This window comes from Rattus norvegicus, chromosome 17, assembly GCF_036323735.1.
Source record: "Rattus norvegicus strain BN/NHsdMcwi chromosome 17, GRCr8, whole genome shotgun sequence".
NCBI lineage: Eukaryota > Metazoa > Chordata > Mammalia > Rodentia > Muridae > Rattus > Rattus norvegicus.
In genome coordinates, this window is record NC_086035.1 from 3137069 (window position 1) to 3153009 (window position 15941).

At 40.6% G+C, this 15941-nt stretch overlaps 1 protein-coding gene across 2 annotated transcripts in view; it reads right to left on the reverse strand.

Moving 5' to 3' along the window:
- Nucleotides 1-15: 15 nt before the first annotated feature.
- Zfp808l3 (zinc finger protein 808 like 3) overlaps nt 16-15941 on the reverse strand; it is a 34656-nt gene continuing 18730 nt past the window's right edge. For both annotated transcript variants that reach the window (XM_063276864.1, XM_039096307.2), the window contains exons 2-4: nt 4877-5000; nt 4622-4682; nt 16-3355 (exon numbers count right to left, since the gene is read on the reverse strand). In XM_063276864.1, the coding sequence (XP_063132934.1) occupies nt 1552-3355; nt 4622-4682; nt 4877-5000 (1989 nt within the window). In that variant the 3' untranslated portion in view covers nt 16-1551. The remainder of the gene's footprint in view (nt 3356-4621; nt 4683-4876; nt 5001-15941) is intronic.

The following is a 15941-nucleotide window of genomic DNA, read 5'->3' on the forward strand; positions in this document are numbered from 1 at the left end:
ACAAACAAAAAAAGATGAATGTGGATTGGAAAGCTTTTATTACAATGATTAATTTGTAGGGTTTCTCTATAGTATGTATTTTTCTATGTATTTGGAGAATATTATGTTGGGAAAAGACTTTGTCACATTGGTTACATTTGGAGGGTATCCCTCCTCTGTGTGTTCTTAAATGTATTTGGAGATTACTGTGTTGTGAAAGGCTTTATCACATTGTTTAAGGTTGTAGGGTTTCTCTTTGGTAGGAACTCTATGTGTCTAGAGACTATTTTGTTGTGAAAAGGGTTTAACACATTCATTAAGTTTGACGGGTTTTGCTCCTGTATGAATTCTTCTGTGTATCTGGAGTCTACTGGGTTGTGAAAAGGTTTTATCACATTCATTACATTTGTAGGCTTTCTCTCCAGTATGAACCCTTTCTTGTATCAGGAGTCTATTGTGTTGAATAAAGGCTTCACCACAGTCACTACATTTGTAGGGTTTGTCTTCAGTATGCCTCCGAATGTTACCATGGTCTGAAAAGACTTTATCACATTCATTACATTTGTAGGATTTCTCCCCAGTATGAACTCTTTTACGCTTGTAGAGGATACTGGGTCGTGAAAAGGCTTTATTACATTCATGACATTTGTAGGGTTTCTCTCCAGTATGAATTCTTTTATACATCTGGAGACTACTGTGTGCTGAAAAGGCTTTATCACATTCACTACTTTTGTCGGGTTTCTCCCCAGTATGAACTCTATTGCACAACTGGAGGCCACTGGGTCGTGAAAAGGCTTTATCACATTCATTACATTTCTATGGTTTCTCTCTAGTATGAATTCTATTATGGTTTTGTAGGCTAGTGTGGTCTGAAAAGGCGTTATCACATTCATTACATTTGTAGGGTTTCTGTCCAGTATGAACTCTTCTATGCATCTGAAGTCCACTGGGTCGTGAAATGCTTTATCACATTCATTACACTTGTAGGGTTTCCCTCCAGTGTGAACAAGTTTATGCTCCTGGAGGCTACTGGGTTGTGAAAAGGCTTTATGACATTCATTACATTTATAGGGTTTCTCTCCAGTATGAATTCTTTTATGGATCCGTAGGCTAGTGTGGTCTGAATAGGCTTTATCACATTCATTACATTTGTAGGGTTTCTCTCCAGTGTGAACACTTTTATGCATCTGGAGGCTAGTGTGGTATAAAAGGTTTTATCACATTCATTACATTTGTAGGGTTTCTGTCCAGTGTGAGTGAACTCTTTTATGCTGCTGGAGTCCACTGGGTCGTGAAAATGCTTTATCATATTCATTACACTTGTAGGGTTACCCTCCAGTGTGAACAAGTTTATGCTGCTGGAGGCTACTGGGTCATGAGAAGGCTTTATGACATTCAAGACATGTAGGGTTTCTCTCCAGTATGAATCCTTTTATACATCTGGAGACTACTGTGTGCTGAAAAGGCTTTATCACATTCACTACTTTTGTCGGGTTTCTCTCCAGTATGAACTCTATTGCGCAACTGGAGGCCACTGGGTCGTGAAAAGGCTTTATCACATTCATGACATTTCTATGGTTTCTCTCTAGTATGAATTCTATTATGGTTTTTTAGGCTAGTGTGGTTTGAAAAGGCGTTATCACATTCATTACAATTGTAGTGTTTCTGTCCAGTGTGAACTCTTTTATGCTGCTGGAGTCCACTGGGTCGTGAAAATGCTTTATCACATTCATTACACTTATAGGGTTTCCCTCCAGTGTGAACAAGTTTATGCTGCTGGAGGCTACTGGGTCGTGAAAAGGCTTTATGACATTCATTACATTTGTAGGGTTTCTCTCCAGTATGAATTCTTTTATGGATCCGTAGGCTAGTGTGGTCTGAATAGGCTTTATCACATTCATTACATTTGTAGGGTTTCTCTCCAGTGTGAACTCTTTTATGCATCTGGAGGCTAGTGTGGTATAAGAAGGTTTTATCACATTCATTACATTTGTAGGGTTTCTCTCCAGTATGAATTCTTTTATGCTTCCGTAGGCTATTTTGGTGTGAAAAGACTTTATCACATTCATTACATTTGTAGGGTTTCTCTCCAGTGTGAACTCTTTTATGCATCTGGAGGCTACTGTGTTCTGAAAAGGCTTTATCACATTCATTACATTTGTAGGGTTTCTCTCCAGTGTGAACTTTATTATGCTGCTGGAGTCTACTGGGTCGTGAAAAGGCTTTATCACATTCATTACATTTGTAGGGTTTCTCTCCAGTGTGAACTCGTTTATGCTGCTGGAGGCTACGGTGTTGTGAAAAGGCTTTATCACATTCATTACATTTGTAGGGTTTCTCACCAGTGTGAACTCTTTTATGCATCTGGAGTCCACTGTGTCCTGAAAAGGCTTTATCACATTCCCTACATTTGTAGGGTTTCTCTCCAGTGTGAACTCTTTTATGCTTCTGGAGGCTACTGTGTATTGAAAAGGTTTTATCACATTCCCTACATTTGTAGGGTTTCTCTCCAGTGTGAACTCTTTTATGTGTCTGTAGGCTATGGTTTTGTGAAAAGGCTTTATGACATCCATTACATTTGTAGGGTTTCTCTCCAGTGTGAACTCTTTTATGCGTCTGGAGTCCACTGTGTCCTGAAAAGGCTTTATCACATTCCCTACACTTGTAGGGTTTGTCTTCAGTGTGAACTCTTTTATGCCTCCGTAGGCTACTGTGGTCTGAAAAGGCTTTATCGCATTCCCTACATTTGTAGGGCTTCTCTCCAGTGTGAACTCTTTTATGCTTCTGGAGGCTACTGTGTATTGAAAAGGCTTTATCACATTCATTACATTTGTAGGGTTTCTCTCCAGTATGAACTCTATTATGCATCTGGAGTCCACTGGGTCGTGAAAACGCTTTATCACATTCCTTACATTTGTAGGGTTTCTCTCCAGTGTGAACTCTTTTATGCCTGTAGAGTATACTGAGTTGTGAAAAGGCTTTATCACATTCATGACATTTGTAGCGTTTCCCTCCAGTGTGAACTCTTTTATGCTTCTGGAGGCTACTGCATCGTGAAAAGGCTTTATCACATTCATTACATTTGTAGGGTTTCTCTCCAGTATGAAGCCTTTCATGCTTTTTAAGTTTACTGTGATTTGTAAAAACTTTACCACGTTGACTACATTCATAAGGTTTTTGTCTAGCTTGTGTTCTTTTATGTATTTGGAGAACTGTGGAAGGAGCAAAGGCTTCAACACACTGAATAACTTCAGAGGGCTTCTTTTCTGAATGGATCCTTTCATTCCTTTGAGGATGACTGTGAGCATGTAAAGCAAAGGGTTTTCCACAGTGAGTATATTCGGAGGGAATCTCTGCACTCTGACTTCTTTCATGCCTGAGAAGATAATATGCACATGTGAAAGGTTTACCACACTGATGAACACTTTCATCTGGATGATTTAATGTTACTGTTTCTCTAAATATAAAGAGGCATCTGGCCTTAATTTTCTTTAATTTCGTTCACATTCAAGCTTTCTCTTGACTATGGGCTGTTTTGCATCTTCCAAGATCCCTGAGATGGCAGAGCATTTATTACATAGCTCAGCTTTACATATCCTTTTCCTATAAAAGGTTTTTCCAAAATTTGAAGAAAAGCAAAAGAGCTCAGAGCTTTAACACACTAAGTGTATTCTAATATTCTAATATTCTAATATTCTAATAGTGTTGTTCATACTATATTTGGGAAGTAATCCAGGAGAAACAGAAGCATTTCAACATTCCCAGTACTCAAGAGAATTTATTACAAATTGCGGTTCCATATGTATTGCCAATGAAGTTGGAAAAATCATTAATTGTAAAACATTTATCATGTAGAAACAGTCTAGTATAACAGCCACTCACTATATATCTTCTCATTGTTATGGGAGAGAGAGTGTCAGAAAAAGATTGAGATACATAGATAGAAAGATAGGTAGAAAGATAAATAGATGGAAGGATGGATGGATGGAAGGATGGATGGATGGAAGGATGGATGGATGGATATGATAGACAGAGATAGATAGATACATAAATGGATAGATAGATAGACAGAGGTACATTGTTTCCTTCAAAATCCCTTTTACATACATGGATTGTGTTCATTATATGACATATCTATGAAAGGAAGATGAACACACTGCATTCACATAATTTAACACTTTGTTCTTCATAGAGAAGTGATATAGGGATGGAGGTTAATGCACAACATTCTTCTTACAACAAATAATCTGCCAATTTCACTAAATCTAACAATATCATTATTAATACCTGAATAAGCTTATTAGAAGCTTTTCGACATGTATTTCTCAACTATTCAACATGTGGAGCTTTTACAAAATTAGCAGAAATGTACTGCCAGTTGTACAGTGTAGTTGTAATAGGGCTGTCTTTCAAATGGTGATATACACTAAGGCATTGTTTCCAAGTCCACTTTCTTAAAAAATTGCATTGCAAAAACAAATCAGATAAAAGCACATGAAATACCATGGTTTTGTTATCATGTATCGATCACCAATATATTTAAAGCAGTTCTTATTTACACTATTGCTTTACTTTCAAACTTTCAGCACACATTAAAATTTCTTCAGAGGCATATTTGTATGAGCTTGCATATAAGAAGTACCTTCTCTGTCTTCTAGATCTTTGACAATGTTCCTCAATATTTTGGTCTTCCCAATTAAAGCCTGAAATAGAGTAAGAGAAAAACGATGAATGGAAATTATGGAAAATGTAAGTTACAATGTTCAGTGAATCTGAAAGTCATACATGCTTTACTCACCAAATTCTGTACCCATCTCAATTGAAATTACAGAAGTGCTTCAAAAGAAAGAAGGGTTTTCTCCAATTTTAAAACAGGAAAGGGCATTTATACTCTTACCTATAGCATTGAGGTTCCTGTAGGTGTCCAGCATGACATCTTTGTAGAGCTTCTTCTGGAAGGGATCCAGCAAAGCCCACTCTTCCTGAGTGAAGTTCACATGCACATCCTCATAAGTCACTGTCTTCTCGAGTATCCCATACATGGGTACAAAAGAAAGCACAATAGAGACAACATTGGGCATGTATTCTTCATAAACAATGTGTTCATATAATTATGGGGACTGTCAGACTTATTTCTTGACTGCAAAGTTCTACTGTAACTACCAATACATACTTGTAGGAAATGTATTAATGAGGTTCAGCCCTGTCATTTCACAGCCTGTTCAATAGGGTGTAGCCTTTCTAGTGAAATGACACCTACATATGTAAAGAGGACACAAGCTCTACAAGATCAATAGTGCTTACCACACATCGAAGAAATTGTATTAACACTAACAATTACTGACTGTAAAAATCAGTTAAAAGCTGGGTCTATTGTCCTGTGCCTTTAACACTGCAGTCAGGAGACAGAAGCAGAATTATCACATTGAGTCAGATGCCAGTGTGGGGTATATAATGAGTTCTAGAACAGCCAAAGGTACATAGTAAGACCCTGTATCCTCTACCAGAATTGACTAACCAAACCAGAAATATAGAAAGACCTCAGGTTTTTCCTTAAATTCCTAAGAGAATTATACATAAAATCCAGTTCTGTAGTCATCTTCTGGAAACCTGAGGTCCACAGGTACAAATTGTAACATTAACAAGATATTAACAAAAGGGAAGGGTTGGGGATTTAGCTCAGTGGTAGAGCGCTTGCCTAGTAAGCACAAAGCCCTGGGTTCGGTCCCCAGCTCAAAAAAAAAAAAAAAAAAAAAAAAAAGAGGCCTGGATGGTATGTAGCTGGAGGTAGCCTAGGAGCTTCAGTACTGGAATCCATTTGCCTTGGGGGCTGGGGATTTAGCTCAGTGGTAGAGTGCTTACCTAGGAAGTGCAAGGCCCTGGGTTCGGTCCCCAGCTCCGGAAAAAGAAAAAAGAAAAACCCAAAAGGGAATATATGTTTAAACATTTACAATTAGGCAGGGGTTGGTGATTTAGCTCAGTGGTAGAGCACCTGCCTAGCAAGCGCAAGACCCTGGGTACGGTCCTCAGCTCCGGGGGAAAAAAAAGAACTTTACAATTAGGCAGAAGAAAATCTTAGCTATATGAAAGTTGATTAGATGTAAACAACACAGTGCAGGATGGAGGGCTCAGCAGTGAAGTACAGGGCATGGATCTCATGCTTTGACTGGGAATCTGCATGTAAATTATGCAGTTCCTTGTCTCTAATTGGACTTTGATCGATCGAGATCCATTGACAGCAGCCAATGGAAAGGGTAGAAAAGGTGAGAATTCCAGGTTCCCAAAGGTGAGGAAAGAGAAGCAGGAGACAGGAAAAGAGAGATTTGTCTTGCTTTCGAGAGAAGCGACAACCATGTAAGATGTCCAGAGGAGTGTTCATTGCCCGCAACCCCAGGTAGGGGATTAGAAATGCAATTAGGCTGAGAGTAGTTTTATGGTGGTGAGCAATGAAAAGGTAACTGGGCAACTAAGCTAAGGGCAGATATAGAGCGTCGAGAAAAGAGTAATGGAGAGGACACACTAGCTGTGAGAAGCTTGGATGAAACATAAGTCAGGATAAACATATTTGTGTGTGTGTGTGTGTGTGTGTGTGTGTGTGTGTGTGTGTGTGTTCTATTGTGTGACACTGTTCCCCCATACAAGGGAACCAGGGCAGGGACTGGAAGTATACCTGTCAGGAACTTAAAGCAGGGTAGTGAAAAGGATACATGCTTCAGGAAGAGCTCTTGCAGGTCCTACAAATAAGTGAGGTGAATTGTTTCTATTTACAGCAGGATCACAGCTATCCATTATCCTACTTTCAGCAGGTGTCAGACCATTGTCTGGCTACTCTGAGGACTAGACACAACTAAGGTGTATATTCATGCATATAGGCAAAAGACTCATAGTCTTTCTAACATAAAGTCACAACAAACACGACAGGTAGAAAGAAGGTCTAACCCAGCATTTTGCTACATACAGGAAACACAACTCAGAGACAAAGACAGATACTACTTCAGAGTAAAAGGCTGGAAAACAATTTTCCAAGCAATTGATCTGAAGAAACAAGCTCTAGCAGCCATTGTAATATCGAATAAAATCGACTTGCAACCAAAAGTTATAAAAGAAAATAAGGAAGAAAACTTCATACTCATCAAAGGAAAAATCCACAAAGACAAACTCTCAATCCTAAATACCTATGCTCCAAATGCAATGGCACCTACATTCTTATTAAAAAAAAAAAAACTTACTGAAGCTCAAAGCATACATTGCACCTCACACAATAATAGTAGGAGAACCCCACTCTCATCAATGGATAGATCATGGAAATACAAATGAAACAGAGACATAGAGAAACTAACAGAAGTTATGAACCAAAAGGACTTAAGAAATATTTATAGAACATTTCATCCTAAAACAAAGGACTATACCTTCATCTCAGCACCTCATGGTACCTTCTCCAAAACTGACCATATAATCAGTCACAAAACAGACTTCAAGAGATAGAAAAAGATTAAAATAATCCCATGCATCCAATCAGATCACCATAGACTAAGGCTGGTCTTCAATAACAAGAAAATGACAGAAGGTCCACATATACATGGAAGTTGAACAAAGCTCTACTCAATAATAACAAGAGAGAAACAAAGAAAGAAATTAAAGACCTTTTAGAAATTAATGAAAAAGAAGGCACAACATATCCAAACTTATGGGACACTATGAAAGCAGTTCTAAGAGGAAAACTCATAGCTCTGAGTGCCTCCAAAAAGGAATAGGAGAGAGCATACATCAATCAGCAGCTTGACAGCACACAGAAAAGCTCTAGAACAAAAGGAAGCAAATACACCCAAGAGGAGTAGAAGGCAGAAAATAATCAAACTCAGGGCTGAAATCAACCAAGCAGAAACGAAAAGGACCATACAAAGATCAACAAAATCAGGAGCTGCTTCTTTGAGAAAATCAACAAGACAGATTAACACTTAGCCAGATTAACCAGAGGGCACAGAGAGTATATCCAAATTCACACCATTAGAAATAAAAAGGGAGACATAACAACAGAATCTGAGGAAATTAAAATAATCATCAGATCCCACTACAAAAGCCTATATTCAACAAAACTGGAAAATCTGGAGGAAATGGACAATTTTCTAGACAAGTACCAGATACCAAAGTTAAATCAGCATCAGCTAAACCATCTATACAATCCTATCCCTCCTAAAGAAACAGCAGCAGTCATTAAAGGTCTCCCAACCAAAAAGAGCCCAGGACCAGTTGGGTTTATTGCAGAATTCTATCAGACCTTCATAGAAGATATCATACCAGTACTGTCCAAACTATTCCACAAAATACAAACAGACACAAACCACACAAAAACCCAACAAAGAAAGAACTTCAGACAAATTTCCTTTGTGAATATTGACACAACATTATTCAATAAAATTCTTGCAAACCTAATCCAAGAACACATCAAAATGATCGTCCATCATGATAAAGTAGGCTTCATCCCAGGGATGCAGGGATGTTTCAACATACAGAAAACCATCAACGTACTCCACTATATAAACAAACTCAAAGAAAAAAACTACATGATCATTTCATTAGATGCTCAGAAAGCATTTGAGAAAATTCAACACCCCTTCACAACACAAGTCCGGAAAGATCAGGAGTTCAAGGCCCATACATAAACATAGTAAAAGCAATACACAGCAAACCAGTAGCCAACAGTAAACTAAATGGAGAGAAACTTGAAGCAATCCCACTAAAATCGGGGACTAGACAAGGCTGCCCAATCTCTCCCTACCTGTTCAACATACTACTCGAAGTCCTAGACAGAGCAATCGGACAACAAAAGGAGGTCAGGGGAATGCAAATTGGAAAGGAAGAGGTCAAAATATCACTATTTGCAGATGATAGGATACTATACTTTAGTGACCCCAAAAGTTCCACCAGAGAACTACTAAGCCTGATAAACAACTTCAGCAAAGTGGCTTGGTATAAAAGTAACTCAAACAAATCAGTAGCCTTCCTCTACTCAAAGGATAAACAGGCTGAGAAAGAAATGAGAGAAAAGGCATTCCTTCATAATAGTCCCAAATAACATAAAATACCTTGGTGTGACTCTAAGCAAGCAATTGAAAGAACTTCAAGTCTCTGAAGAAAGAAAGTGAAGAAGATCTCAAAAGATGGAAAGATCTCCCAAGCTCATGGATTGGAAAGATTAATAGGTTAAAAATGGCCATCTTCCCAAAAGCAATCTACAGATTGAATGCAATCCCCATCAAAATTCCAACTCAATTCTTCATAGAGTTAGAAAGAGCAATTTGCAAATTCATTTGGAATAACAAAAAACCCAGGTTAGCGAAAACTATCCTTAACAATAAAAGAACTTCTGTGGGAATCATCTCTGACCTCAAACAGTATTGCAGAACAATAGCGATAAAAACTGTATGGAATTGGTACACAGACAGGCATGTAGTTCAGTGGAACAGAACTGAAGGCCAAGAAATGAACCCACACACCTATGGTCACTAGATCTTTGGCAAAAAAGCTAAAACCATTCAATAGAAAAAAGATAGCATTTATAACAATTTGTGTTGGTTCAGCTGGAGGTCAGCATATACAGGAATGCAAATGGAACCAGTCTTATCACCCTGTCCATAGCTTAAGTCCAAGTGGATCAAGGACCTCCACATAAAGCCAGATACACTCAAACTAATAGGAAAAAAGTGAGGAAGAGTCTTGATCACATGGGCACTGGGGAAAATTTCCTGAACAAAACACCAATGGCTTAAGCTCCAAGATAAAGAATCGACAGATGGGGCTCATAAAACTGCAAAGCTTATGTAAGGCAAAGGACACTATCAATAGGACAAAACGGCAACCAACAGATTGGGAAAAGATCTTTGCCAATCCTACATCTGATAGAAGGCTAATATGCAAAATATACAGAGAATTCAAGAAATTAGACCCCAGCTATCAAATTATTGACTTCATTAAATTCGTAGGGAAATGGATTGGACTAGAAAATATCATCCTGAGTGATGTATCCCAATCACAGAAAAATACACATGGTATGCACTCACTGAACTGCATGCTGACAGGAGCCAAATATAGCTGTCTCCTCAGAGGCACAGAAAGAGCATGTACAATACAGAGGCAAATGCAAGCAGGAAACCACTGAACTGAGAATGGGATCCCTGTTGAAGGAATTAGAGAAAGGATTGGAAACGCTGAAGGGGCTTGCTACCCCATAACAACAACAGAGTTCCCAGGGACTAAACCATTATCAAAGACTATACATGAACTAACCCATGGCTCCAGCTTGATAATGTAGCAGAGGATGGCCTTGCTGGGCAACAATAGGAGGAAAATCCCTTGGTCCTACCAAGAGTGAACCACCCCCAGTGTAAGGGAAAGTCAGGAGGGTGGGAAGGTACGGTAGTTGGGGTGGGGAACACCCTTATAATGAAGGAGAGGAGGATAGGATAGAGGGCTTACGTCCGGGAATCTGGAAAGGGAACAACATTTGAAAGGTAAACAAAGAGTATACAATAAAAGACAAAAATGGCACAGAATATCACTTCCCATTCCAATAAACAGGGATGGGTACATCAGTAGATGGAGCAAGAAACCTGCAGATCAAAGGCAAGTCCCATGGCTCTGTCTCAGACATATGTGGCTTACATTTTAAGGGGCAACTTGTAACATAGCTGTTGTTTTGGTTACTTCTACATTGTGTATGCAGCTCTCCATAGCAGATGACTCATGTTTTGTATCTCAACATCATGTGGTCAGGAAATACTACTGAAGCTTCATCCTCATGACCTCAAGTAATGAACTCAACAGGCTCATCAATGGGGCTCTGACTCTGTAGAACACAGATGGCTGGAAGAGTGCTCAATTGAAACCACAGAGCAAGCATCCATGACCTTTGCATCCTTCTTGTTTCCAACCCACAAGAAATAAGTGGTCTTATTGAGTCTTGCTTCTAAACTGGGCTGGACCCCATCACAGATGAATAACAGTTGTAGAATCTTTTACTGGGACTAGGGATCACTTTGCCTACTCCTTCCATTAATTGGAGGGTTAGTAGGAAAGCGTGTTACTCTCATGGCATCTTCTAAGATTTCAAGTCCATAGAAAGGATCTTCTGTTTAAAGGTGATAATCTCCTTGCATTTCAATTTATGCTTTCCTTTCAGCACTTGATGGTCATTTGTAACCACCTTTTGTTCTGGATAAGCCACAAACTTTGATTTCACTCCTACTGATCTTGTCGAGTTATTTCATTTGGAACTTCTACAAACTGGACCTCAATATTCCCTACAAGTCCGTGTACCACACACTGTAAGCTTCAGTGTGTGCACTGCATAGAGAAAGTAGCAGCAACACAGCAATGGCTAGAAATCCAGATTCTCCCCTCCTCAAGGAATGCCCTCTCACTAAGGAAAGAAAGCCCAGTGCATCTCCCCAGATCAACACATATACCAACAAAACAGTGTGGATCACAGCTCATCCTAGTCTAACACATTAGACTCTGATAGATCCACCAGTGTACTCTTCCACGTCTGGGGTCTGGGGTCTGGGGTCTGGGGTCCTCACACTCACCACGGTGGGACTGTGATCTCCCTCAGATTTCCTAATGGATGTGTCTAAGGGGAATCCTAGAACACACTGCTTGCTATCTCCCACTGGTGTGTGTGACTGCTCGGCCTCCCCATATCCCTCATTAGCTTGAACCACACAGCTAAGTCTTAGGAACTTAGCATCTCCCCTACTGGAGGTATGCTGTTCAAGCAACTGAGACAAAACAGGTCTCCTGTGATCCACACTTCCACATGAAGTTGTCAGTGATGTCAATTCATACACAGGATCCTCTTTGTTTGTAGTTACCCCGCAACCCCCGCCCCACGCCAAGGACAGAGACCTCAGAAAACACTAATGAAAGGTCCTTTCTCCTTCCTACTGTCCACTCGTGGAACATCTTGGAAGCTGTTGTAAGACTGTCTTTCAGGAGTGGGTCCCAGAGTCTCACCCACCAATCTTGTGTGTTTACATTAAAAGGTATGAATTAACACTTGTTAGGAAATTACAAAATCACACACCCTAAGTCAGGCAGGACTTTATTCATAAACGTGAGCCCTGCAGATGAAGGCTTTAAACTTCAATTAGTCTGTGATCTAGCTGTTGCCTACCCTGTTCCACTCTGCACTGTACACAGGACACTGTTCCTCCTGCACTGTTCTGAGGGCAGAAGTCCTGCTCCACATACAAATCCTTTCCCTGTTACTGCAATGCACAGTACAGTCGATGACTCAAATAGGTAATTTTAAAACTCGTTTGTGGTACTGCCCTTTATCTTAAGAATTTAGAAACTTAAATCAAGAAAGCAAGTCCATTGTTCTGGGGACCAATACACATGCTGTAGGCCACCTGCTTCACTTCCATTTTCCTTCCCCATCTTCCCTCACATCTCTCCTTCTCCCTAAAGCTTTTCAGCTCCACCTTCCACTCCCCAGCCCAATAACCTGCTCTAGCCTATATTTCACATGTTAAAATGGGGAGAAGTTTCCAAGGAAAGACACCTGAATATGTGAATACTCCTCATCCTAGGCTGCCCCTCTGGGAAAAGTGGAATTAACATCAAAATACAAACAGCACCGGAGCAATCCACAGTGCCTCTATTTCCTAAGCACTGGAAGATCCTACATCATAGATTCTCCTTAACAGATTAAATTCCAGTGCTACCCAGCCTTTGAGGTGTGGTTTATAACACCCACAAAATTCACTCCAAATTGATTTTAAATGGCAAGGGACAAGTTCTGGAGGACACTGAGAAGCTAGGTCTCCGCATTTGGCATCCTGCCCATGATGTTTCTAACAGAAACCCCTTGCTACAAAGGCTTTGCACAGATGCAGCTCCCAAACTGAACACATGAGAACACCTAATGGCCAGGACCACATGGAATCTACAAGATGGCTGCTAGTTCCCACCAAGCCCAAGCATGGGAGGACCACCTCCCTGCCTCCCCCTTCTCAGTCCACTGCTAATTCAGGTTAGGGGCAGTGGTCACATGCTCACCATGATTGGACTTGGTAGTTCAGGGTTGGCAGTTCAGTAAGGCACTCAGCAGCAGAGTTCAAAGTATGTCACACCAATCACTCAAGCCTGCTCGGTAATAGAGTGGAACTTGCAGCAGGAACAAAAGAACCCGGAAGAACACTCCTTTTCTCCTGATTGGAGGGTCATTAAAAACGCCCTGAATGGCCAGTGAATCTTGAGTGACATGAGCACCTCCATTAGGATTAGAGTGCGGTGAAGGCATGGAGTAGCAAGATTTCTGGCCCATCATTGTACTCTAGGAGATGACACATTTTAGATCTGCAAGATTTGTGTTTCAGTATCCCATTTGTCTGTCCTCCAATAGCCGACCTTTCTGTCTTCCAGCACTAAGCAGGAATTTATTCCCCTCCTTCTTCTACTCCTTGTCCTCATCTTCCTCTTCCTAGTGCTGCTCCTCCACTTCCTGGTGTATTTCTTCTCCTCTTCTTCCTCATCTTCTTTTTCTCCTACTCCTTGTTATTTTTGTTCCTCTTCTTGTTCTTTTTCCCCTTCCTCTTCATTTCTACCACCCTCTTTCTGCCCCTCCTCCTCCACTCATGCTAAACCCCCTTGAATCAAGATGGATAGCTTCTAAAGTCCAATTTTCACTACATGACCCCTTGGCAGAATGGTTCCAAGGATATTAATAATTAAAGAGAGCTTTTAGGACACAAAATATGATGTTTGTTTCTGTAATTTCACATTTGCATAAGGAAAATTGTAGCTAATATTCATCTGCTATACGATGTAAGGGTCTGAAAATTGTTGAAGACTGCAGACTCTGATAGTATACAAAAACAAAGAGGGTTATTGTGCAGAAACAATCATCATTCAGGGGTCAATCATGATTTGAAATGGCAACCCCAGACAAATGACCCTATTTGTCACAGGTTGTCAGTGGTCTGCATGCCTTCCTCATGAACTGAAAGAATAAAAATGCAGCAAAGCAGTCAGAAGTTTATAAAAGCCCTAAATACCTCAAATTCCAGACCCTGCCCTCTACCTGTGAGTAAAATGTCGCATTTCTTGAGCCTGCTCTCCCAGGAGCTAGATAAAAGGACTAAAGATACGGCCCTTAGAGAACAATCTTGAGAAACAGGAAGCTCCTCCTTGTGACATTTCACTGGTATTACAATGACGTCATCGTCATCCCTGTGCCCCTGGGTTGTGGTTTCTCCCTTTAAATACCCTTTCTGCCAGCCTCTCAGGGTCGAACTCCACTGCCGCTGCGTGGGATATGAGTCTCGACCCCAGTGCACTGGTTCCTATCAATACACCTCATGTTTATTACAGCAAGGACAGTCTCACGTGAGTTCTTGGGGGGTCGCATCATCCCGAGACCTGAGTGAGGGTCTCCCTGCTCCCGGGGCCTTTCAGAACTTCTAACCATATAATGAAATAGGGCTGCCCAGTGCAGATGGTCTATTCTGAGAAAAGATATTTCCCATCTTTTGTGGTTATCCCCTGGCTGGTCTCTGGGGGTATGGTTTTATGAATCTGTTCTAGGTTATATGGTCTGTTCCTAGAGCTGGTGTCTCAGGACTTTATATTAATAATTGTCTAATTCTTAAGCTCGTGCTTTATGGCTGTTTTTTACATCAGGCCTCTCTTACAAATGGATACAAAAGGGTTGTCTCAGTGGAGATAAATGGGGTTTATCTTTCCCTTCAAAATGATTCCCCAGAAATGGAGTTTATCTTGCTCTTTCAATATGAGAATCCAGACAACCCTGGGAAAAAAGCAGGAAGTGGATGCAAACCACAGTGGAGCAGTATTGGTAGCCAGCACATCTTCCTCAGTGGGAGGTGAAAACACATATCTGTATTAGCCGAGGTTTTCCAGATGAACAGAACCCAAAGCATGGCTCTCTCTATGTATGGATGAAGTGGATATAGAGAAATGTCTCATGGAATGTTGTCCACGAGTAAGACAATGACTGCAACAATGGCAAGTTCAAGAACACAGTCGTGTCAGGGTTGGGGATTTAGCTCAGTGGTAGAGCGCTTGCCTAGGAAGCGCAAGGCCCTGGGTTCAGTCCCCAGCTCCGAAAAAAAGAACCAAAAAAAAAAAAAAAAAAGAATACAGTCGTGTCTTTATGTCTCAGCTGGTCTTCAGCATGTACCAGAATTCCTAACACGGAACCTCTAATGCTAGAAAAATGAAGTAATCTCTCTTACCAGAGTATGGCAGGAAGAAAAAGAAAAATAGTTACAATCTTCATCCTTACATACGTAAGCTTCCACCAGAAGATATGGCCTAGATAAAGATTTTTCTTATCAACTCATGAGCTCCCTCCACAAAAAAAGGGGGATGGGTTCCCATAGTAAATATTTCAATAAGAAAAATCCCTCAGAGTGTCCACCTGTTTCAGTTTCAGTAACTGACTGCAGTTATTTGACCTGAAGTACATTTTACCTCATCCTGAATGCTCTGTGTCTCAAGGAATCTTCTGTAGAAGATTCCATATTTTTTTTTCTTTTCTTTTACAGGATATTGTCTTTATTGACACTTCAAATGTTATCACCTTTCCTGCTTTCCCCTTTAGAAGACCCCTATCAGATAGCCCCTCCCCTGCTTCTCTGAGGTGCCTTGAAAAACCCACCCACTCTCACCTGCCTTCCTGGCATTACCCTACACTGAATCATCAAGCCTTCACAGGCCCAAGTGCCACTCCTCCCACTGATGTCCAACAAGGCCATTCTCTGCTACATATGTAGCTGAAGCAAAGGGTCACTCCATGTGTACACTTTTGTTGGGTGTTTAGTCCCTGGGAGCTCTGGGGGGGGGTCTGCTCCATTGATATTGTTGTTCTTCCTATGGGGTTGCAAACCCCTTCAGCTCCTCCAATCGTTTTTTTAACTCCTCCATTGGGGACACCGGAC